This window comes from Marmota flaviventris, chromosome 17, assembly GCF_047511675.1.
Source record: "Marmota flaviventris isolate mMarFla1 chromosome 17, mMarFla1.hap1, whole genome shotgun sequence".
In the NCBI taxonomy this organism is placed as follows: domain Eukaryota; kingdom Metazoa; phylum Chordata; class Mammalia; order Rodentia; family Sciuridae; genus Marmota; species Marmota flaviventris.
In genome coordinates this window covers 55873300-55899583 of record NC_092514.1, presented here as the reverse complement: position 1 = coordinate 55899583, position 26284 = coordinate 55873300, and the positions used below count along the sequence as shown (strand labels likewise).

The 26284-nt window shown below is 36.8% G+C and overlaps 1 protein-coding gene, 1 non-coding gene and 1 pseudogene across 11 annotated transcripts in view; 1 reads left to right on the top strand and 2 right to left on the bottom strand.

Annotated features, from left to right (window-relative positions):
• Window positions 1–26284, bottom strand: part of LOC114081689 (cyclin-dependent kinase 12) — an 83012-nt gene that overhangs the window by 17689 nt on the left and 39039 nt on the right. For 4 of the 10 annotated variants that reach the window (XR_011705043.1, XR_011705042.1, XR_011705041.1 and 1 more), the window contains exons 7-13: window positions 24259–24315; window positions 23621–23722; window positions 15781–15858; window positions 13306–13422; window positions 12729–12860; window positions 10553–10764; window positions 8795–9247 (exon numbers count right to left, since the gene is read on the bottom strand). Coding sequence is in view for 6 of the 10 variants with exons in the window: in XM_071603518.1 (XP_071459619.1) it covers window positions 3574–4286; window positions 8795–9247; window positions 10553–10764; window positions 12729–12860; window positions 13306–13422; window positions 15781–15858; window positions 23621–23722; window positions 24259–24315 (1864 nt within the window). In the remaining 4 variants the exon portion in view is untranslated. The other 6 variants (XM_071603518.1, XM_071603519.1, XM_071603521.1 and 3 more) reach the window with 5 other exon arrangements.
• LOC139702562 (U6 spliceosomal RNA) lies at window positions 12154–12255 on the bottom strand. The gene has a single exon (XR_011705179.1). It is a non-coding gene; the product is annotated as a U6 spliceosomal RNA (small nuclear RNA).
• Window positions 19179–19278, top strand: LOC114084489 (U6 spliceosomal RNA; annotated as a pseudogene).

Genomic DNA, 26284 nt, shown 5'->3' with positions numbered 1-26284 from the left:
AACCCACTTACCTCTCCTGTCAGGAGGAGTCAGGGTACATGAAGCTCAACTCTTTTGATGGCTGGGTGCCACCAATATTTGTGTAACTGTTTAGTTCTATTTTTTTTTTATAAGTCAGGCCTTATGGATTTCCCTATTTATTTTTTTTATTCTCTAGTTTCTAGTCTAGTGTTTTCAAGCACCTCTTCAAAAACTCTGAGAAAGTTTTTTGGTAGCTTATGAAATCAATAGTGTTTTTGAGACAGAGAACCTCTAAGATAAAGTGGAGGTAAAAATGTCTTTTATACACAATTAGATATGCTCAGAAGGTACAGAAATTAGAAGTAAATGCAATGGAGCAAAAGTGGTATAGTAACAGGAAATATTTAATTTTCCAATCTCCACTTTCCATTTTTATAAACTGAAAGAAAAAAATTTAATATATTACAAAATATCTGTACATAGACAAGGTACACCCGATGGGGGGCAAAAACAAGAGAGAGGAATACAGTGTCAGGAACCTATAAATCAGGGAGAATGAGGTGGCAACTGACACTTTACTGATGCAGCATTCTCTCTCAAAACCTGCTGGTAACCATTTAGCACTGTAACTATATATGCATATTATATATACACACACACATACAAGTGGTTGGGTGATGTCTATGGCATAAGCTAACAGAAGTCCTACTTACAAATTTGTGCTAACTGCCCTGGCTTTAAACATTTAGATCTGATGATGTTTTCAAATCCTTATGTTTCCTATGGACAGTTGAAGAAAAAACTAAAGCAACTGGGTCAAGCAAATTTGTTTTCAAAATCATGGTCATACCAGTTTTGCCTCTCATTCACGAACAGAATCAGATTTCTCATCTGTTCAAAATAATGTATTTAATAGACTTAATATCTTCCACGGTACAATAGTTAAGACAAAACCAAAACCACTTTTGAATGGAATTAATCGGATTTGTAACTTTCCAATAGTCAAGTTGAAATTCAGCCAAACCTTTACTTCCATCATGTTTATAGATAACATAAGCTGAAAAATTACGAAATACCTTTTCTTCCTTCACACAGATTTCCAGGATATTTAAGTGAGATCTTTTCCCCCTCTGCTTTCAGAAATAGTCAAAACTTCCCAAACTTTTTTTTTTCCCCCATTTTAAAGGTCAGACTCCCAAAATGGGGGTGGGGGTGAGATGGGACCATACATACACATACATTCACACACATACATCCACCCCCTTCCCTAGCAGGGATGGGGGAATGGAAGCTTAAGTATATTATTCAGAATATTTGGCATAATTAAAAATAAGGAGTGGGAGAGGGGAGGGAAAAACATTATTGGTGACTGCTGATAACCAAAATACAATGAAAAATATACTTTTATTCATATTCAATGGGAAAACAATTCTGTTTTCACTGAACAGATACTTTAAAAAGTATCCCAGGCTCACCTTCTTTAATCAAAAACAGGGGAGGGGTGACCAATACCTCAAATTCAAATATTCTAAAATACAAATGCCCATGTCTGAAGACTAAGAAGTCAACAGACAGAAGGTTTAGATGAATTTTTAATGCAATTTACTGATAGTATATCAGTGTGCCTAGCAAATCTAATTTGACACACTGGTATAAACGCCACTAAACCAAAAAGGCTAGAAGGTTCTCTTATTAATCAATGTTTGGCCCTGAGGGCAAGGCCAGACCAAAAACCAGAGAATAATAAACAAATACACACACCAACATCTATCTTTTCAGTAACAGGAGGAAATAATCTTCATGTAAGTATCTGAAGAGGGTTCTTTTTTCATTTCTTTAAAGTTTTTTAAATTAATGCACCTTTCTGTCATAAGTAGATTTTATTTTTTAATATAAGAACTTGGCATTGAAACATGAAACTTCACTTGAGCTTTAAACTATTCTCCAAGATTCGAAAGAATGTTTGCCTTTTCTTTGTAAAAAGGGACTAACCTATATTTCACGAAGGTCTAAGTCTGTGCAGATAAATTATATGACATGTATCTGTTTTTAAAACACTCCATATGCTGGTACTCTTAGAAATGGAAGCCAGAATGAGATGCCTCCCAAGTTATCCAACCCTGAGAGTTTTTTTCTTCCATTTCCTGTTTATATGATAAGGCAAAATTATTGCCAGGAAGTTACATTTTAACCTTTTTACCAAAACCAAAATCAAATCTCTCTGGAAGAAAATCCCTAAATAATTGGAAGGATATACATGCTGGGATGTGTACATGTCAATACTGTTTTTTTCTTTCTTTTTTTTTTTTTTCACGATATGTTGTTTTTAAATTATTTTTTAAAAAAGGTATCAGGTGTTGATGTATCTTCAAAAAAATACCACCCTAAACTAGGTTACATTTCCATGTATTTTCAGGGCTTTTTCCCCTTTTTGACAATATCACAATGCTCTGTTTGAAACTTTTTTTTTCTTTTTTGACATAAAAATATATGTGTAAACAATAAACTAACTGCTCTCATTAGCCCTCTAGGTATATGGAGGCATCATCTTTATAACCACAGCTCAGAGCAATGTCCTAGGCTATCCACATTTACAAATCAATTTCCCCATCAGAACATGTTTTTAAAAAAAAAAAAAAAAAAAAAACCAAAACATTTTGGAATTGAAGAGTTACAGAGAACAATGTAGGAGTTTGAATTTCCTTTCCTTTATTAAAAAAAAAAAAAAAAATTCCAGGTTCTTGGGCATCTCAACGATGTTTTTTCCAAACAAATGCCTCAAAAACAGAGGAGGATGGAGAAGGTAGAGAAGGAGGGGCCAGAGAGGGAGAGGTAGAGACAAGAGATGGAGGGAAAGAAACTGGGCAAGTTTACCTACTTGCCCCCAAATGCCACTTTCTACAACCTGCTTTATGTACAGGGAAAGGGGCATATCTTTTGTCAAAGTGTAATAAACTTTAAGGATGAGTAATTTACTTGGAAAAAAGATACGGTCAAGATGCTCAATTGTGGGGGAGAGGGGTGTTCACTTAAAAGCAAAAATAGTGAGATGTGGAGAGGAAGGAAACATTTATTTAAATCAGCCAGACCACTGTTTTCCTTCTAGCAAAAGCCTAAGAACAGTTCAAATTTTGTGAACACTATTCTCTTTAAAGGGGAAAAAAATCTAAATTAAAATTCAAAAGAAAGAAACCATTTAAAAAAAAAAAAATCCAACCAACCAAAAATCCCAAAACTTTAAAAACCAAAGAGAGCCTCTCCTGAGCCATCTCAAAACAAACTGTTCTCTCTTCTGCTCAAGAAATGCAGGCAATAAACTAATATAACCTTGACTTTTCAATTTAATGACCCTCTCCATATTCTCTACTGTATCTCCTAGGCAGAGTTGAAGTACATGTTCTGGCTATAACCCATCCAGGGGGAACTGATGCCCACATCATTATTTGTAATTCGCCTGCTAATAGCAAGTGAGCAAGGAATACAACGGACAGCTTTGCAGTAGCCAAATGCAGATGATTACCTCACTCTGGCAAGTGATTTCATTAAAGGTTCAGAGGACTGGATGAAAAGATGGATAGGGAAGGAAACTTTCAGAACACCGAAGTTTCTGGGTTAGTAAGGAACTCCTCTCCCTCTTCCCCCTCTTGGTGGGACTCTTGTAGGTCCCCGATAGAGTTTTCCATAAGTAGAAGACTGAGTTGGGGCCCCCCAGTGAAGGCTTGCTCCTGAGCTGCTGGCCCCAGTGGTTCCTGGCCCCAGCTCCCCATAGTTTTGTAATTTGGTCTCTGCATGTACCACAGAGTTGCTGCTTCCCTCAGCCTTCAGGAATGGTTGCCCGACCACCGAGTGTAATGCTATGGGAACCCTGGCAAAACGGAGGTCCTGGTCCCCTGGGAACTGCACTGACCCTGTGCCCTGGTAACTGCTGGACTCCCCAAGGTGGCTCACAGAGCCTGAGAAGGTCCTGTTCTTCACCAGGGTCTGGACCAAGGATTCTGTCAAGGCTGGACCAGAGTTGCGTTCATCAGTGTCAGTGGCACTGAAACCTGTTTCAGGCCCATCAGTGTTTCCGTAAGTCCTGTTTGGATGGGGTCGGGTGGAGTACTCCATTGGTCTCAAGGCCTGGTGCTCATGTGGCAGGTGGCCAGGAGGCTCTGCTTCAGGCTGGGATAAAAGTTGCAGCAAGGCGGCTGTCACGGCGGGGTTCAACTCCTGGGGGGCGCTGGAAAGATCGCCTTCAACCAGAGGGGGTGGAGGTGGCGGCGGTGGAGGTCCAGGGGGTTCAGGGGGCCTCTTCTCTGGTGGAAGAATGTGAGGAGGACATGCTGTGGAAGGGTTACTTCTTTTAAACACCATCTTAAAAATCACATGTGATTATAAACACAAACACACACTCAAGCACACACTGACACACACTGCCCAACATAAACAAATATCAATACAAGTAACCAGATATATAAAGAATAAAATTTTGGGATCAGGGAATTGCAATTTATAAATAAAATCAAGTGATTAAAAGTAAAATAGATGCATTTTGGCCTAAACAGTTGGTATAAAAAGATCATGTTTCGAATGATTGTCCTGATTTTTGTCTGAGATTTCCTCCATTTCCTTCCTTAAAGAACTGTTCTAATATGTAGACTGTTGGCAGCCTCCCCATCCCTTTTTGTTGTTAGAGCAAAACATTATTGAAAATAAACCAGTAAGAAAGATTAGAGGGAACAATATACATGCTGTGGTCACATTTCTAGGACAAAATCTTGCTGTACAACAGAGACCTTGCATGGATTTGGCTAATACATTTATAAAACATTTGATGATATAAGGTTAACCTGAAATAGAACTTAAAAAATATACAGGAGAAAAGAAATAACGTGAAACTTCTCATTACCATCATGTGTAAAAATACACTTGCTTCTTCAAACTTTAGTTACCTCTCCTCAAACTCATATCCTCAAGAAAGGGATATTAATCACCACACTGCCATTCAGTTTACTATGTTACAGTTATTATGAAGACTAAAGTACTCTATCATAATTTTCTATTTTGTTTTCCTACCTTCAAGATTTTTTCCATGCTATGAAAAAAATCACTACAGCCGTGTCATGCAGAATGGGTTGCTAATAAACACCTGTTTATCCCAGAGACAGTCAAGAACTTAGTATTGATACTACACTCCATCTTTAGAAAGGTCTTTGTATTTCCTAAATCATTTCCCCAGACTTTATTTTTTCTACTGGTGTTTAAATTTGCCTAAGAAAGGCAATCATTTGTCTGATAATGAACTCCTGCCAAGGAGTTTTTTACCAGAGGAGACTGGTAAAAAATCATGTGAGTTTGAGGACATACAAAACCCTAATAAGAAGTATAGTCAGAACAGTGCCTTTGGAAAATTGGAAGTCACTCTGCTGAAGAAAAGGTTTAATGTTTTGAATATCTTCCAATGACCAATTTTTCTTTTTTCCCATGATAGCATGTTTTAAAATATCCATAAAATAATTTATTCATTATCTGAACTAGTGATATAAAGTCATTAGTCAAAAACTGTTTTTAGTTATAAGCAGATATTTTCATATTTACCTTGATTATATTTTGTAAATACAATCAGGAAACAAGTCTGCATTCCATAAGCATGCAGATGAATGCACTCTGAAAAAACTACAAAAATTTTAAGGTTGTGCAGTATTAGGATGAAGTCAGATGCTATATGTAACATACAAGAAGGATGACCAATTGTCCCAGTTTTCTTGGGAATGAGGGGGTTTCCAATTGATTGTTAAAAATGAGGACAGAACAGGGATGAGTTGTTCACCTTATATGCAGCACCCACAGTGTTACTTGTTGACTGGCTGGTTGACTAGGTGGCAGGGGAAAATGAATCTGAGGAAAGTATTAGCCATGGGAAATCCACAAATTGGAAAGCAGATATCCTGAAAAAAGGTGGGCTAAAGGTAGTATAAGCATCCATGGTTTTAGAGCCTTTTGATGTCAACACTACATCTCTCTCCACATAAGAATATCAACAACACTTTTTTTTTTTTTGGTGGGGTAGGCAGGGGGGAGTACTGGGAATTGAACCCAGGGGCACTCTGCCTCTGAGCTACATCCCTAGACATTTTTATTTTTCTAAGTTGTTGAAGCTGACCTTGAATTTACAATCCTCCTGCCATGGCCTATTGAGTCACTTGCTGGAATTAAGTTGTGTGCCACCATGCCAGGCAGAACCCTTTTTAAAAGTATTTTGAGACTCTACATGGACTGTAATACTGCTTTTTGTTATTGTTGTTATTTTTAAAATTTTTTTGTAGTTGAAGATAGACAGCATGCCTTTATTTTAGTTGCTTACTTTTTGTTTGTGGTGCTAAGGATCAAAACCCAGTGCCTCACACATGCTAGGCAAGTGCTCTGCCACTGAGTCACAACCCCAGCCCCCTCCCCCACCCCCGAACGCTTTTTTTTTTTAATACTAAGAGCAAGCAACTTTAAAAATGCATAATTGCAAAAGTGGACAAATTTAAATTATATTTTTTCCCTATTTTTTTTGTAGTTGTAGATGGACAGAATGCCTTTATTTTACTTGTATATGATGCTAAGGATCGAATTCAGTGCCTTGCACATGCTAGGCAAGTGCTCTCCCACTGAGCCCCAGCCCTAAACTTATATTCTTTCAGCTATTCCATTTTTCATATTTAAACTTTGCCTTTTATATATAGTCTAATTGCTTCTCAATAGAACTAATTTGGAGGCTCAAATTCTTTCACATAAATAAAATGAAAATTCTATTTCAAAGTAACAAAGCACATGGATTATGAAGAACTATTTAATAAAATTCATAAAGGAATTAAAAATAAAGTACAAATTACAAATCATATTGTTCTTAAAGTGTTAATGTTGCCAATCCCTAAGAGTTCCATACTAATGGAGGGAGGTTTAAAATAAATATAAACTTCTTGACTCATTAAATTAAAACCATTACCTTTTCCCAACAAATAGATAATAAACAGTAACCAAACTGATAGGTGTCAACTTCTCTGGTTTATACAGTCTGCCCTCTGGTGGAAGTGCTAATGAACAGTGAAATGGCCAAATAAGAGGCATCTGGAGAAATAAGAACAGGGAAGACATGGTAGAGACAAACTGAATAATCAAGGGGTGACTACAATAATTATTTGTGGCATTTTTTCTACTCTATGAGATGTAAATCCAACAATTTCTGACCATAGGCCAGGTCTTAATTTTAGTTCAATTTCATCATGTGGTTGATACTTTGTTGGCTCAATTCTGGGTAAATTTCTTTCAATCATTACATTAATTTGACCTACTTTTTCAGGTCTTTTGATTTGAGCTGAATTTTAGGGGAGGTGTGGTGGGGAATTCAGAACCTGAGAGATGAGCAAAGAAGCCTGATTTTTTTTTTTGGTACAGAGATTGGACCCAGGGGCACTTAACCACTGAGTCTTATCCCCAGCCCTTTTTATCTTTTATTTAGAGTCTCACTGAATTGCTTAGGGCCTCACTAAATTGCTGAGGCTGGCTTTGAACTTGTGATCCTCCTGCCTCAGCCTCCTGAGCCGCTGTATTACAGGCATGTACCACCATGCTTGGCCCTAAGAAACCTGCTTAGTTCTAGACAGCTTTGTCCAGTTACTCCATGTCTTGGAGTCTCTTACAATTGGAATAAAAAATAAAACAAAAACAAAACAAATATTTGGAATCATGACACAGTGGAAAAATGAATAAAGAAGTATGAGTACATGAGTTCTAGTTTTTGCCTCTCCCAATAATCAGCAGAGGAACCATAGGCGGATTTATTTAAACTCCCTGGAATGCAGTTTTCCTATCCGTAAAGTAAGGGATTAATTTTATTATCTTCCAGTTTTAAAAATCTTTACATATGAAAAATAGTTTATATTTTTGATCTCATTCCAGTGAAAATAAAGCATATACTTTCTGCACAATCCCATATGAAATGTGAATGCAGGACCCTAAAGTTGAAGGTTAGTATATCTCTTCAGCCCTGGTGCCTCTTCTTATTCCCCAAATCATGGGGTCTTCATGGACAGTGAAAATTTCCAAAAAGTTGAAAACACTTTCAGAAGTAAGATTTTGCAAATAGACTGTAAATCAGAATTGATTAGAGAATTTAAACTTCTTTTCCCTCTAAAAAATTGCATTTTGTGGTCATCAAAGTGTAACATTCCCTTTTTCACCCCACCCCCTCCCCTATAATGCTCACTTCCTGATCTGGGGTCCATTCCATCGTCTCTTTCAGGAACACAGATTTAAAGGAACATTTTTATATGCTATTTTTTGGGTAAAGGAAATGTATGGCATTAAATAACAATCTATTTAGAATTATTCCCAACTTATTCTTCAGGAAATTAAAATGATATTTTATTAGGGTTTTCTTGTCTGTATCTTCCAGGTAAGACTTGTATCCAGCATCCACTCCACTAGAAGTAAAGAAGTACAAACTGATAATGGTTTGTTTGGAAGTTAGATTTTCCAGGAAAAGCTGGCCATCATACACACAGTGGTTCAAGATCCATCACTAGCTATGGTTGTGGTTTTCTTGGGAAGAACATGGGGGACTTTACTTACCTACATCCTAGGAAGTAGAAAAACAATATCTGCAAGGTGCTTTGAGAAACTTTGAAACTTAAATAAAAGAAGCTGGATAAGAAATACATCATTTGGTGCTATGTTCTCCTGTAGACTAGGTTACAGAAAAACTGAAACTGATGCCTTTGATGTGAAAAAGAAAATGTTAAAGAGATTTTTAAGAGGATCAACAGCACCTGAACTCAATGAGATTCATGACCGGTCTGTTTACCTGCTGCCTCCTCCTGTGGCATTGTGGGAGTTCTTCGGGGCCCCTGTGGCCCACTATTCTTGTCACTGTTGTTTTCCTCCAGGTTGCCTGCTGGCTCCTGGGTTTTCATCAGCTGACTCAAGAGAACTGCCAACATATTCTGCATGTCAGCTGGTGTGCTTGAAGCTTCAGGGGTTGTCTGTTCTGTTGAAGGCAGGACTATAGAAGTAGGGGGTGCCTCTTTCAAAGACTCCTCTGGGGCTATGGACTCTGAGTCTTGCTGCTGGGAAGTGGCTTCTGTCAGGGCACTGATAGACTGGTTCAGGGCTTCCAGCTGCTGTTGCATCTCTGGGTTGGAGTGGATGTTAAGCAGCTGTGCCATCTGAGGGATGCTCAGGTCAGTTTGGCTCTGTAGCAGGTTCAATAACACTGCCAATTCACTTTGATTCAGCTGCTGTGTGATGTCACCAAGGCCTGTGGGGAGAGAGTAGAGCCAGTGTAAGAGAAGACAAGGATCAATTTAAGGCAGACAAGGGCCCTCTGCCTTCTTCAATTGGCAAAGTGAACTATAATATTCAAGAAATAAAGTTTCATTTTGAAGTCTCATTTTTCATGCCTTGAACTGTCATGATATAATTTGTCATTCTTATACTTTGGCTTAAATAAACAAGGATTAACTAAAACATATCTGTATTATGCGTAAAAGTTATTTCATTTTTTTAAAATATTTATTTTTTAGGTGTAGATGGACACAACACAACGCCTTTATTTTTATGTGGTGCTGGGGATAGAACCCAGGTCCCGCCTGCACTAGGCGACCGCTCTACCGCTGAGCCACAATCCCAGACCCCTGATTTCATTTTAAGGGCTAGGGATGTGGCTCAATTGTAGAGCACTTGCCTAATACATGTGAGGCTTTGGGTTCAATCCCCAACACCAAAAACAAAAAAAAACAAACCAAACACACACACACACACACAATATCTCCCATATGTATTCTTTTTTCATCTGTCATTTCCCCTTTTTTGGCTGATACTAGAGAATTGATCTCAGGGCCTCATGCTTGCTAGGCAAGTGTTCTAACAAAGAGCTACTACATTCCCAGGCCACTTACCTATATTCTTTTCAAGATCAGTGATTTTCAACCTTTACTATATATAAGAATTACTAGGACAAATTTTTATTTTGTCAACTATTTGAGAGTATCTATTTTTAAAGCTTCCTAGATGATTCTAATGTGTAGCCAATTTGGGGTGGACAAGGGAGGGAAAGTCAATCATATACGGTTCAGAAAAATTGATGGTACTACAGGAAAACTATTTTGTTATGATAGTTCATTTTAACAGCTTTAGATATATTTAGAATGAATAACTGTCTACAGAACTAAATACATTTAGCAACTGTGATTTATTTAATATAATTAGATTCTAAGATCTTATCAAATCTAATATAGATAGGGCTCTAAATCAACATGTGTTATAAAGTCATGGATGAAACTTAAATTTTGCTTACTTAATTCACTGATTTTTATCACACATCTAAGATATAGTATTCCTTATTTCAAGAAAGGAAAATGGTATATTATAGACTTTCTGAACCACATGTACAAAATATGGCTTATATTCTTTCCACAAATGAGAACATCAACCTCTGTCCTATTGCCTCACTGGACAAAAACTAAAAGACACAGACACACATGCTCCATACTCCTCGCATATGACCTTCAAAATCTGCCAAATGTGCTTAATAAAAGCACAAAGATCCCATTCCAGCACTGACCTATTGCATCCCCAGCCCCAGGCTCCACCTTGCTAGGAGCAGGCTGAGGTGGTGCTGGGCTACTGTTCTTCACAGGCTCAGCACTTGTCCCTGAGGTAGTTTCTTTCCGAGAGGCTTTGGATGGAGGTGGCTCTTCTACCACAACACCACTTTGTCGTTGCCGTCGCCGTTTCTTACTCCACAATTCATGGCAATCCTGCCAGTGAGGGAGGCTGGAAAAAGACAAAGCAAAGGGGAATGCAGTAGTGAGCGAATAGAGGAATAAAGATTGAACTGGGAAAGCATGGGAAGTGGGAAGAACAAGGAAACATGAAAATTAGTGATAGTAGCAACATATAAAGAACCATGGCAGATGACAATCTGGGGAAATAAAAGTCCAAAAGCCCAAAAGATTTTATATAGTGGGAAATAAGGATCTTGCTAATACTAGGGATACACCTGATATATAAATTTTCATGTTCTAGTCAAATATTGCTCTTCCTTGATATAACAGGTCAAGTTTCAGCTGGGAATAAAAGGACAGAGATTACTGGCTTGCTAATACTTACAAGTCTAAGAAAGGTGGTGATTTAAATCTTGGAACCATATAAATACATGACGATTAAATTATTCTGTGTAAAATGAATTTGTTATTTGGTCTGTGAGAACCAACGACTGGTTCCTTCCTCTTCCTGTTCACTAAATTTCCATAACTACATATTTTTCATATGTAGCGTTTAATACTATGTATTAATTGATGTTATTTCCAGACTTCCCATACTCAAAAATGCAAACATTACAAGTATATTAAATCATCTTACTACAAAATCCCTATAATAGGAGTTCCCAAATTTCAGTAAGCAGCTTAGGAATTTCAAGTCACATTCAGTGTACTGAAATTCTAGTCCCACAGATGAATCTGGACATTTCTTTAGAACAATCGGATTTATATACTACCTACTCATGTACTGAAATCTTACCCACTTCAGTGAGACATTCTTTGCCAGGCATGGTATGCACACCTGTAATCCCAGCTGCTTGGGAGGCTAAGACAGGAGGATTGTGAGTTCAACACCAGCCTCAGCAAAAAGCGAGGCACTAAACAATTCAGTGTAGACCCTGTCTCTAAATAAAATAGAAAAAAAGGTCTGGGGATGTGGCTCAGTGGTCAAGTGCCCCTGAGTTCAATTGCCAGTGGGTGGGGGGGTAAAAAAAAAAAAAAAAAAATCTGATACAAAAGCTATAATACTGTTAGTGATAAATCAGAGATAAAAGATTTCTTCTGTCTGTAATACCAGGGCCTCACATATACAACAGAAGTACTCTACCCCTGAGCTATATCCCCAAGCCTAATAATAAGATTTTTTTATGTGCCAGAATGTGGGGGATGAGTGCAAAATCCCTGGAAATCCTACAAAATATAGGAAGTTCATAGGATTATGATGAAAGAGAGATTCAAAGACATCATTTTTTTTAAGTCACTATTCAGTGACCTAACAGTGATGCAAACTATTTGAAATTAGGACTATTCTTACAAATATGAGAAATACATGGTCCCCACAGATACAGGTGATTCCAGAAGATAAAATGGTCAAGAACAAAACTAAAATAAATACTTTTAAAAAAATACAGAATGCTTCATGAATTTGCATGTCATCTTTGTGCAGGGGCCATGCTAATCTGTTTCATTCCAATTTTAGTATATGTGCTGCCAAAGCAAGCACTAGAAATACTTTCAAAGAGGTTGTATAGGGCAATATGCTAAGAATCTAGAGACAAAAAGATTCTTGAGAGTCAAATCTAGAGCAAATATTATAACTAAACCTTTTTTGTTTGTTTTGGCTTTTAGTACTAGGAATTGAACCCTGTGCACTTTACCACTGAGTGACATCTCCAATCCTTTTTATTTTGAGACAGGGTCTTGCTAAGTTCCTTGAATTTATGATCCTTCTGCTTTAGCCTCCCAAGAAGCTGGGATTACTGGCGTGTGATACCATGCCCAGCTCTATTCACTGTTTAAAATAACAAAACTATCTTCCTTATTAACCATATTAACTTCCTTATTAACTCAAGGAAATCTCTACATGTGAAACTTAGCCATTTGCAGTTCTTTTTAAAAAAAACCTATTATCTTGAGTTTCTCATCTCCTGAGGGTTAGGGGAGGCATAGGGTCACTGCATAGCCACCAGTACTTACTCCGGAGGAGCCATTTTGCTGAGCTCAACATCTTTAAGGAAGTCACTCTGTAGGGTCTGTTCGGCTGTGCAACGCTTGCTAGGATCTAGTGTCAGCATGTGGTCCAATAAATCAAGTGCTGCTGAAGGAATGCTATGGAAAGAAAAAAAGAAAAGGTTAAGTTTGCAATGATCCCATTGTTCTCAAATTTTTTGTTAAAAGGTCTCTGAATTTCCAGCTTCATGTTAAACTGAGGAAAGGGAGCTAGAAGTTGGCTAATGCAAGCAAATGGATTTGCTCTCACACAGGATTTAAGAAATGCTACAATCCAGGTAAAAAACACATGACAATAATGTCTTTCTCTCATTTCCTTAAAGATCAAAAGAACTATGAAGAAATTTATATAATTATTCAAAACAAAATGGTCTTCTATAGTCAAATTAGAAAAGTATGAGGGCTATGATAAAACTAGCATACTGTTTAAAAATAAAATGTTTTGTCAGAGTAAACTGAGACAATGATAACTCCTGTACCCAGGAAAAGGCAGTCTTAACACAAGCCAAACCTAAACTGAGATGCACATTTTTGCCAAACTCACAAAGAAAATTCTTCTCGCAAACGCCTTCTATATTGCTTCTTCGGTTTCATAGTGTTGAAGTAGGGTAGTTTGATAACATCAGGCCATACAGCTGGACAAGGGCTACCACAGAGACGGCTGAAAATGAAACAAAAAGAAAGTGCAAAGAAATAAGTCAACATCAGGTATTCTTGAGTTCTACAAGCAGAAATTATTACCTTCTGAAGTTTGGAAATTTTGCTTATCATATAGGGTATGCAGAAAGGTAAAATATGACCTTGCTGCTTTAAGGATAGAAAGAACTGATTATATCACAATAAGAGAAAATAATGGCATAATAATCCAAAATAATCCACACATTTGGTTTAAAAAAAAAAAAAAATTTCCAGTACTGGGAATTGAATACAAGGGTGCTTTACCACTGAACCACATCTCCAATTCCAATTCTCTCTCTCTCTCTCTCTGTCTCTCTCTCTCTCTTTTTCAGTGATGGTACTAGGAATTGAACCCAGGGCCTAAGGGCCTAGGCATGCCAGGCAAGCACAACTACCTCTGAGACACATTCCCAGCTATTCCTTTTTTCATTTTATATTTTAAGACAAGGACTTGCTAAATTGCTGAGGCTGGCCTTAAACATGAAATCCTTCTGCCTCAGCCTCCCAAGTCACTGAAATCACAGGTGTGACACTGTACCCAGCATAAAACATGTTTTTAATCCCCGACACAATTTTCATTACCAATTTTGTTCTATTCGGTTAATATTAAGTTCATATACTACAAAAGATTTAGTCTTATATTGTCCCTACAGAGAAAAGAAGAGAACAGAGCATACAAGTGGAAATTTTGATAGGTAATTGGGAGTTTATTATGTAATAATACGAGTTATATATTACCTTTAAAATGTCTAGTGTAATTTAAAATTTGCCTGCTGAATTCCTCCTTTCAATTTTATTGGGGGAGGAGAGGCCCAAATTTCATTCTAACAACAGGACTTCCCTAAATTTTCTATTATAGGTTCAATTTTCAAACTATCTGTTTATATGCCATAAACATTACTAAACGGAGGTTTTTGAAGGCAGGGACCTGATTTATCTGAGTCTTAAAGTTTAACAGAAAAGCAATCAACTGAATAACAGGCTTTTCTGGGCTGGGATTGTGGTTCAGTGGTAGAGAGCCCACCTAGCACGGGAGGGAGCCGGGTTCAATCCTTAGCACCATATAAAAAATAAAGGCATTGTGTTGTGTCCATCTACACCAAAAAAATAAATTAATTAATTAAAAAAAAAAAAAAGAGTAACATGCTTTTCTTTTTTTCATACTAGGTATTGAACCCAAGGCCTTGCACATGGTTAGCACATGCTCTATCACTGAATCACCCCCCAGCCCCATAAATTTAATTTAATTTTTTATTTTTTTTTTTAAAGAGAGAATTTTTTTAATATTTATTTTTTAGTTTTCGGCGGACACAACATCTTTGTTTGTATATGGTGCTGAGGATCGAACCCGGGCCGCACGCATGCCAGGCGAGTGCACTACTGCTTGAGCCACGTCCCTAGCCCAAACTTAATTTTAATTTAACCTAAGAATCAAACAAACAAACATCCTGAAAACAGCATGCTTTTCTTTTTTCTTTTTTGGTTTGAGATGAAGTCTCACTATGTTGCCTGGAATGGCCCTGAACTCCTAGGATCAAGAGATCCTCCCATCTCAACCTCCTGAAAGATTGGGGCTATAGGTGCCCGTGTTAAAGCAAAATATACAAAATAAGCTGGAACTAGTGGTGCACACCTGTAATCCTTTCAACTTTGGAGGTTGAGGTAGGAGGATCACAAGTTTGGGACCAGCCTCAGTAACTCGGTGAGGTTCTTTAGTGAGAACTTGACTCAAAATAAAAAATAATTAAAAAGGGTTGGAGATTTAGCACAGTGGTAACGCACCTTTAGGTTCAATATCCAGTACCCTCCCAATCAAAAAAAGAAAGAAAAGAAAAATTATGCAAGTTAAGACTTTAAAAAATTAAATGGAGGGTTCTAGGGATGTAGCTCAGTAGTAGAGTGCATGCGAAGCATGCACTAAGCATGCACAAAGCCCTAGGTTCAATGCCCAGCACCATAAAACAAAATATAGTTTCAATATATATTTTCTACAATGAAATATAGTTTATTTTTAAAAAAAAAAAAAATATATATATATATATATATATATATTTTAGTTGTAGATGGACACAATACCTTTATTTTATTTATTTTTATGTGGTGCCAGGAATCAAACCCAGTGCATTACACATGCTAGGCAAGCACTCTACCACTGAACTACAACCCCGGCGCAAAATATAGCTTCTTTTCATACTCAGCCTAGAACAAAATATAAAGTAAATCTAACTGAGCAAAGAGAAAACTTGTACAATCATTTAGTAGAATGACTGGAAAGTGTTAGAAATTAGAGGATTAGATTACCTATCACACCCGGTACATAATAGCACATGCACAGCTGTACCTGATCAGTTCTAGCTGAGCTAGTTCCAGATTGGCTTGAAATATAGGCTTCTTTGTGAACAGCTCCCCAAGGATGCACCTAGAAAGAGTAAAACTGAGAGGTCAGGAGAGAAATCCCTGGAGCCTATTTAAAGTTGTCTCAATAAACTTTTATAGTATCAGGCTACATCCAATATACTGTGTTGTAAATTAGCCTAGAACTTCAGTGTTTGTTTCCTAAAATAAATAAATAAATAAATTCTTGCCATAATTTGCCAGCACATCAAACTTCCACTTGTAAAGGACAGCTCTAAGCACAGAAGAGTCTTTATTCCTACTATGGCACTGTAAATTATGAAAATAACTAAAGATAATTTTACAAGGATGCTCAGCAGTTTCTAAAAGGGAAGTTAGTTTGTGTCATTAATCTGCTCTGTAGAATATATACTATACTACAGCCCTCTTGGCACTGAATTTGCAAAAAAAAAAAAAAAAAATTATCAGCCAGAATCAGTTCTAATATGATTTTCAAATAAATTATGCTTATACAAATACTTTGTCATTTTGAACAGGACATTCAAAACCATATGAATATATTTACACAGTCTCAAAGCATCTCCCTAAAAATTCCTTTATTAACTATAAGAATAAAACCAATAGTCTGGGGTTGTGGCGCAGAGGTAGAGTGCTCACCTAGCACGCATGAGGCACTGGGTTGGATCCTCAGCACCATATAAAAATAAAAATAAAAAAATAAAGATATTGTGTCCACCTATAACTAAAAAATAAATATATTTTTTAAATATTTTTTTTAGGGGCTGGGGTTGTGGCTCAGTGGTAAAGTGCTCACCTAGTGTGCATGAGGCACTGGGTTTGATCCTCAGCACCACATAAAAATAAAATATATTATGTTCACCTATAACTAAAAAAATTTTTAAAAAATCTTTTTTAGTTGTAGTTGGACACAACGCCTTTATTTTATTTATTTATATGTGGTGCTGAGGATTGAACTAGGGCCTCGCACATGCTAGAAGAGCGCTCTACCACTGGGCTACAACCCTCGCCCAAAAAATTAAATTTTTTTTTAAAAAGAATAAAACCAGTAAGTTTAGTGGGGGGCAAAAACAACAACTTAACCAAATGACAAAAATTAATATCAATACTAAAGGGCAAACAAAATCCATGTAAGTACACACATGATACTCTGAGAGAAATACAACAGTGCTTAAGGCCAGGCAAAGTAGTACACACCTATAATCCCAGGGACTTGGGAGGCTGAGGCAATCTCAGCAATTTAGCTAGACCCTAAGCAACTTAGTGAGACTCAAGATAGAATAAAAATAAAAAATTTTTTAAAAAGGGGGCTCAAAGCGCCCCAGGGAAAATTGCTTATGAAATATTCCATTCAAAAATGCATAATCTGGGGCTGGGGTTGTGGCTCAGTGGTAGAGCGCTTGCCTAGCATGTGCGAGGCACTGGGTTCGATTCTTAACACCACATATAAATAAATGAATAAAATAAAGATCCATAATCATCTAAAAAAATATTTTTAAAAAAATACATAACCTGCTAGGCATGGAGGCATACACCTGTAATCCGAGCAGCTCAGGAGTCTGAGGCAGGGGGATCCTGAGTTCAATGCCAGCATCAGCAATTTAGGAAGGCACTAGGCAACTCGGTGAGACCCTGTCTCTAATAAAAATAGGGCTAGGGATGTGGCTCATGATCGAGTGTCTATGAGTTCAACCTCCAGTAATCCCCCACCCCCACAAAAAACATACCCTGGATTGGGGAAGGAACTAAGCGATAGGGGCTTGCCTGCCATGTTTGAGGCCCTGGGTTCAATTCCCAGCACTGGAGGGAAAAAAAAGATGTGTAACCTGAATCTACATGGTAGAAAATTTATATTCACCTATAATGCAAATGCAAGAAGGATCACTTAGGCCCATGAATTTGAGACCAGTCTGAACAACACAGCAAAATTCCATTTAAATAAATAAATAAATAAATAATAAGACAACTAAGAATAATAATGATCTTGGATTGGCATATTCACTTTCCCTCAGGTGCTAGGGATTAAACCCAGAGCCTCAATCTTGACAGGTGAGCACTCTTATATCACCAAGCTAATCACCAGCCCTCATGATCCTGGACAGGACCTGAATTGGGGGTATTGTTACTAGGACATTACTTATGGTACTAATAAAAACTGAAATATGAAATGTACAGTATTAAATAAAAATATTTTATCACTATACTATGGTTATATAAGAGGTTCATTTGTTTTTAAGGGCTATATATTAAATATTAAAGAGGGAAAAGGCATGATATATGCAACTTCCTTCAAACAAGTCTGGAAAAAATATGATAAAAACATAAACTTTTTTTTAATATTTATTTTTTAGGTGTAGATGGACACAACACAATGCCTTTTATTTTTATGTGGTGCTGAGGATCGAACCCGGGTCCTGCCCATGCTAGGCAAGTGCTCTACCGCTGAACCACAATCCCAGCATAAACATTTTTTATTTTATGTATATATGTGTTATATATATGTGTGTGCCAATGTGGCAAGATGTTAAAAATTAGTCATTCTAGTCAGGCTTGGTCATACATATTTATAATCCCAGCCACTTAGAAAGATGAGGCAGAAGAATCACTTGATCCCTTGAACCTTGAACCTGGACAACAAGGTAAGTCTCTGTCTCAAAAACAAATAGCCATCAAGGAAGCTCAGGCCTGTAATTTCAATGACTTGGAAGGCAGGAGGATCACAAGTTTGAGGCCAGCCTCAGCAACTTAGTGAGACCATGTCTCAAAATAAAAAAAATTTAAAAGGACTGGGGATAAAGACCAGTAATACAGCAACCCTGGGTTAGATCCTAGAACCCAAACAAACATAACAACAAAACTAGTGACACTAATAAGAATGAACCTCAATTTATGTTGAATAAAAAATGTCCTGGGCGAGGTAAATATATTATATGATTCCACTTACATAAAACTTTTAGAAAAACAAAATAGTGGTTTGCCTGGAATGGGATAATGTAGGTACAAGAGAAGGATTACAAAATGATACAAGGAATCTTTTTAGGTGATCATTTCTTGACTGTGGTAATGGTTTCACAGTAACTAAATTAGGTCAAAACTTTTCAGTTGTGTACTTTAAACAGATGCAGTTTATTTTATATTTTAATAAAAAGGTCTAAAAACTTTAGTGAGCTGGGAATGCAGCTCAATAATAGGGTGCTTGCCTAGCAAGGTCCTGTGTTCAAGTCCCAGTGCTGCCAGGTGTGGGGACATATACCTGTAACCTCAACTACACAGGAGGCTAAGGCAGGAAGATTACAAATTCAAGGCCAGCCTGAGAAAGACAGCAAGACCCTGTCTCAAAATCAAGATTTATAAAAAAGGTGAGGTGTGCTTATTTTGATAGCACATATATTAAAATTAGAAAAATATAGAGATTAGCATGGTCCTATCCAAGGATAACATGCAAATTTGTGAAGCACTTTTTTTTACCTTTTTTTTTGGTATCAGGGACAGAACCTGAGGGCACTTTTTACAACTGAGCTTCACGCCCAGCCCTTTTTTTATTTTGAGACAGGGTCTCAAAAAATTGCTTAGGGACTTGCTGATTTGCTGAAGCTGGCTTTGAAATTGGGATTCTCCTGCTTACAAGTATGTGCCACTGTGCCCGGCAATGCAATTAAATAAAGGAGGGAGGGCCTAGGAATGTAGCTTAGTAAGAGAGTGCAGTCCACTCTGGATTCAATACTTAGGTACTGGGGGTGAGGTGGGGGAATACATCTAGATAAAGGCTGTGCAGAAGTTCTTTGTAGGTCTTAAAACTTTTTTAAGTTGTCAATGGACCTTTATTTTATTTATTTATATGTGGTGCTGAGAATTGAACCCAGTGCCTCACACATGCTAGGCAGTGCTCTATTACTGAGCAGCCCCATAGGTCTTATAATTCTTAATTAGTTTTAATTAATTATTTCAAAGTAAAATTAGAGAAAAAATATATACTTTTTGTATGCATGAAATATTTCATTTTTTAACCCAGCATGTTAAAAAAGGTAGGGGGCAATAAATCTCTTCTGACTTGTGTTTGTGTATGTATTTGGGGGGGTACTGGTGATTGTTCTACCACCGAGCTACATCTTAGCCCTTTTCATTTTTTATTTTGAGATAGGGTCTCATTAACTTGCCTAGGCTGGCCTCAAAATTGTGAATTCTTCTGCCTCAGTCTCCCAAGTAGCTGGGATTACAGCTGTGTGCCATCATCATGTCTGGTTTGACTTATGCTTTGAAATAAGATTTATTTACAAATATTCACAGACCCAAATTTTATATATTTATTTTGAAATTCTTTAACTTGAGAAAGAAAAACGTAGTTTTTTAAGAAATCAGCACCTATTAACATTTATTAATCTCAATTGACAAAAGGCAACTTTTTGCTTCTGGTATTCAAATGTTAGAGATGAAAAAAGTAAAATTTATTCTATTTTCAACAGACCTTAAACATTAACTGCCAAATCAAGTTCCAGTGTTATAGGGAGGCTAAAACAGGAGGATTGCATGTTCAAGGCCAGCCTCAGGAACTTAATGAGTACCTAAACAACTCAGTAAGACAAGTAAGTGGTGAAGCACCCCTGGATTAAATTCCCAAAACAAAAAAAAAAAAAAAGAAAAAGAAAATGAAAAAGAAAAAGAAGAAAGTTCCACTGTTCTAACAACTGGAAATAAGAGGAGATAAATGAAAAACACAATAGCAAGGTTTTCTCATTTCACATATAATTTGTTGTACTAGTCTTTCTAGTTTCTCCTCTGATTTGTACACTGAACTACTATATTAATTCTCTGTAAAACAAAACAAAAAAAAACACATTCTGTATAAATATCTTAAGAGAAACTAACATGGAACATCAAACTAATAAGTTCACTTCGAAAGGTAAGCATACGGCTGGGATTATAGCTCAGCTGGTAGAGTAAGCTTGCTTAACACGTGTGAGGCATTGGGTTCAATCCTCAGCACCACATACAAATAAAATAAAGGTATTGTGTTCATCTACTATAAAAATATTTTTTTTAAAAAAAGGTAAGCATAATCTTGTAAGTTGAACTTTAAAGTAAGACTAGTTTTCTATAGTTTCAATTTCTAATTGTGTTTTATTTCAGTTTCCAAACTTTGGGTGGCTAAAACATTCATTATGTAATCAACTCTTTGCTACTGCAGAAGTGACAGGTTGCACAGACTGAAATAATAATACTAAAAGAACTATGAACTTTCCCAATACATCTTACTGGGGTGTTAATTTTAGAGCTTAGTTGCTAATACTGCTAAAGCAAATAGCCCAGAACACAAACATATCCAGCTTGAGTCAGTAAAACTTAACTAAAGTTTCTTTTGATTGGGTAAGCTGCCACAGAAATTATCTTTTTCTATTATCCTTTTGAATTTTTTGAAATAAAACCCCTACAGTGCCAGGAGGATCAAGAGTTCAAAACCAACCTTTGCAATGGCAAGGCACTAAGCAACTCAGTGAGATCCTGTCTCTAAAAATACAAAATAGGGCTGGGGATGTGGTTCAGCAGTTGAGTGCCCCTGAATTTAACCCCAGTACCAAAAAAAAAAAAAAAAAAAATGTGAGGAAAGGAAAGAATGGGATATACTATATCATGAAGTACATATGTCAAAACAATAAAGCATGGAGGTCAAGGACAGTGTGTCATACAATGTAAGAAACAACTAACAACTAACCCATTTAAAGATGTCTGTTCCTCTAACACAAAAATTGTGGTTTCTATTGTAATTTTCCACAAAGGAATGAAGGCTTTTTAGAGTAATAGCGAATATCATGTAGTAGGGCAAAAAATGAACAGGATAGGATAAGCCTGAAACCAAAAAATAAGGAAGAATATCAATGACTACTATTGAAGCCAGATGCAATAGTATATGCCTATAATCCCAGCCACTTGGGAGGCTGAGGCAGGAGGATTGCAAGTTTGAGGCCAGCCTCAGTAATTTAGTGAGGCCCTAAGCAGTTAACTTGATGAGACCCCATCTCTAAAATAAAAGGCTGGGATTGTAGCTCAGTGGTAGAATACTTGCTTAGCACGTGAGGCTCTGGGTTTGATCCTCAGCATCACATAAAAATAAATAAGTAAAATAAAGGTATTGTGTCCAACTACAACTAAAAAAATATTAAAAAAATAAAAAGGGCTGAGAATTTAGTACAGTGGTAAAGAGCCCCTTGGTTCCATCCCTAGTACCCAAAAAAACAAATAAACAAAAAAACCCACGATGATTATCAACAAAACTCAAGAAATAACCTGACAAAGCTCCCACTGGTAAAAAGAAACTAGATAGTTTAAACAGGAATAAGGATAATAACTACAATGAATTAAAACACATCAAATATGCTTAAATCCAGGAGTTTGTAAAATTAAAGTAAAAAATAAAACCAAAATCTTTCTCACTGGTTATCTCTGGGAATAGTAGAAAACTACGTCATTATTTTGAACTGGTAAATAAACAGAATTAAGCATTATCCTAACTTTTCTACACAGTTTGTACCTGGGGTATTATCTTTATATAAATATTCTAATAAAGAATGGTATGATGAGAATATTACCATTATAAAATTACCACAAATGAATTAAGGGATATAGGCAATGATCATCAATAGTTAATAATATCATAAAAAGAGACAACTGTAAAAATATAGACAAAGGCCAAAATAAATTAATAGAGACAACTGTTATTTATCAAGTGGGGTATGTGTGTAAATCTGCCCGAATAGGGATTAATATTTTATGAGGCATTGTTTATAACCGTCCCCAAACGGCCATAATCAAAAGCTACTAATTTATAGTGGATTGTTTCATTATTTTTAAATTCTCAATATATAACACACTCATTCACAGTTTGTTCTCTTATCAGTGGTTCCTATCACTTGCTACCCTCAATTCTGATCTACCACTGATCTTCTGTTAGAAGCACTCAAAATCCAAAGCCAGCCTAAAAAAAAAAATACAAAATACGGCTAGGGATGTGTCTCAGTGGTTGAGTGCTCCTAAGTCAATCCCAGTACCCATCTCCCCCAAAAGAAAATAAAAACCTCAAACCCACCTGTGTAAAGTAGTTTAAGGGTCAGTGGGTGGTTGAGAAATCAACCCTGAATTCCCCTACAATTTACAGAAAATAAAAGGGATAAAGAACATGAGAGAGCCAGGAGCAGTGACACACGTCTATAATCCTGGAGGTGTGGGAGGTTGCAGCAGGAGAATCTCAAGTTCAAAGCCAGCCTGGACAACTTAAGAGAGGCCCTAAGCAACCCAGTGAGACCCTGTCTCTAAATAAAATATAAAAAAGGGCTAGAGATGTGGCTCAGGGTTAAGCAACCCTGAGTTCAATCCCTGGTACTGAGTGTATAGGGGATGAGGGAATGAAAGAGAGGGAAGGAAAAAAAAAAAGCAAAAAAATAAAAACCAGCTATAAGGATACAATCAGCAAAATTCAGGCTGTGAGAAGTCTACAGAACAAATTACCTAGTTTCCTCTAAGGAAAGTGTAAGGAAACAAAACAGAGAGATGGAAGGAGGACGTCTAATTAAAAGACTTGGGGTAATCAACTATAATCTGTGGATCTTAATCACTTAAATCCTAATTCAAATGAAGTTAAAAAAAAAAGACAATTGAGGAAATGTTTAAAGAAAAGGTGTATCACTGATATTAATACTCCGCAGAGAAACTTTAGAATTGTAGAAGAACTGTTAAAAGCCAATGTAGAGAGAAAACAGAGTACAGATCAATAATATGTGAGTTACAGACAAAAGAAAGTATTAACAGAACCTTACCCGCAGCTCCAGACATCTATGGCTGGTGTATAGCGCTCTTCCCCCAGCAGCAGCTCAGGAGGTCGGTACCATAGAGTAATAACTTTGTTTGTGTAAGGACGACTGCAATGTAAAACCATCATTATATAAATTTACAATGATTTTGATGATAAATACACAGCTAAAGGCAAACAAAAATAGCTTCCAATTGAAGATGAAATTGTTGAAACAGCTCACAACAATCTAACAATCTAAAAGTAATCTGGATAGGGGACTGGGGTTGTAGCTCAGTGGTAAAATGCTTGCCTAGCACGTGTGACGGACTGGGTTCAATCCTCACCTACACATAAACAAACAAACAAATAAATAAATAAAGGTACTGTGTCCACCTACAATTTAAATTTTGCTATTTTTATTTTTTGAGGCATAGTCTATGTTGCTCAGGCTGGCCTTAAACTCCCTGGGCCTCTAGAGATCCTTCTCACATGTAAGTTTTTTTACATAGTGGAGATTGAACCCATGGGTGAGCCACATCTCCAGTCCCTTTTAATTTTGAAAAGGGTGTCTCACTAAGTTGCTTAGGACCTCCCTAAGTTGTTGAGATTACAGGTGTGTGCCACCATGCCCAGTCCCACATATAATTTTGATGAATGTCTCACCTCTCTTCAGAGTTATAAAGCCGAGCAAGTCCAAAATCTGCTAGTTTGATTTGCCCACTGTAAAACAAAAAACAATTATTTTTGTAAGCAATTGGCAGTAGTCCCCAAACTGTACTTGAAAAGTCAAGTGCTAATCAGTTAAAAAAACATTTTTTTTTTACAAAAATTAATTTTAATCTCTGTTCTCTCATTTGTGTTCTTATCAGTCACTCTCCTCAATTAAGCCTCTTTTGACTATTCCAATTTACAATGCTTCAGGCTTTTTTTTTTAATTATTACTGCATTTTTAAATTTAATTTCTTAGTTAATTCTTAGTCAAGGCTTTCTTTTTAGATATAAAATGTATTTTGGCATGATACATACATGGAGTATAATTTATTCTAATTAGGACCCTATTCTTGAGGTTGTACATGATGTGGAATTACCTTGGTTGAGTATTCAAAATGCAAGGATAGGAAAATTATGTCCCATTAATTCTACTGTCCTTCCTATTCTCCTCTCCCACACCACCCCTTTTCCCTTCATTCCCCTTTGTCTAATCAAATGGACTTCTACTCTTCCCCCTCTCCATCATCCCAAGTTTATTTGTTTGTTTGTTTAATTTCTGGGTAGACCACAGGGCCTGAACTTGCTAGATTAAATACATAACCTAGGGCTGTTCTAGATTTTCAAAAATTTAAGATTGGGGCCTTAAATATAATACATAATTCTTGACTGATTCTGGCTTGAATAAACTAGCTACAAAACACATTTTTTTTTTGGGGGGGGGGTCACAAAGGATTGAACTTAGGGGTACTTAACCACTGAGCCACATCCCCAGTCCTATTTTGTATTTTATTTCAAGACAGGGTTTTACTGAGTTGCTTAGCGCCTTGCTGTTGCTGAGGCTGGCTTTGAACTCGCGATCCTCCTGCCTCAGCCTCCTGAGTAGTTGGGTTACAGGCACGCACCAGCACACCTGGCCAAAACACATTTTTGAGATAACTGGAAAAAATATATATAAAATATGGAGTGGCTATTAGAAGACACTAGGAAATAATTTTGCCAGAGTATTTAGTGTCAAATGTAATAATGCCTACAATTCACTTTAAAAGAGCTAAAGCAGAAAAATAAACAAATACAGTAAAATATTCATGGTACAAGTATTAATTATTAACTATCTATTAGTCTCAATTTTCTTATAATTTTGACATTTTTCATAATAAAAAGTAAACCACAGGTGTGTGTGTGAGAATAGAATAGGAGTGCAATAGATTAACAATGGAAGAAGGAGGAAAAGGAGAGAGAATAAGAAAAATAAAGAAAGTGCAATGAATCTGACATAATTTTCCCATGTACATATATGAAAACAACACAGTGAATACTACCATCATGAACATTCATAAGAATGGGATCCTATCGGGAGACTGAGGCAGGATTAAGAGGTCTTAGCAACGCAGGGAGGCCCTAAGCAACTCAGTGAGATTCTGTCTCTGAATATAAAAAAGAGCTGAGGATGTAGCTCAGTGGTTAGGCACTCTTGGATTCAATCCCCTGTACCCGCCCCCCCAAAAAAGGAATGGAATTCTAACTGGAAGATATATTCCATGCTTGTAAATTATATCAGAATGGTTTCTGCTGTCATGTATAACTAAAAAGAACCAATAAATAAATGTAGAAAAAAAGTAAATCACAAAAATACTGTAGCTATAACAGATTTTTAAAACGGATTAGAGCTATGACCTGAGCAAACAATTTTTATAATGCATGAGGCACCTTCTACTAACATATTGCCATTACCTCCTATGTCAAAGACAGACTAGTATATCAAACATTCACCCGAAGAACTTGTTACAAGTTTCTAAGCCCCATTCTCACAGAAGCCAATTAAGCAGGTCATGGCTCATAAATCTGCATTTCTTTCTTTTTTTTTTTGAGTGCTGAGGATTGAACCCAGAATGTCATGCATGCTAGGCAAGCACTGCACCACTGAATTACATTCCCAGCCCCAACTCACTCTTTTCTAAGGGGCTGGTGTTATTTCAGG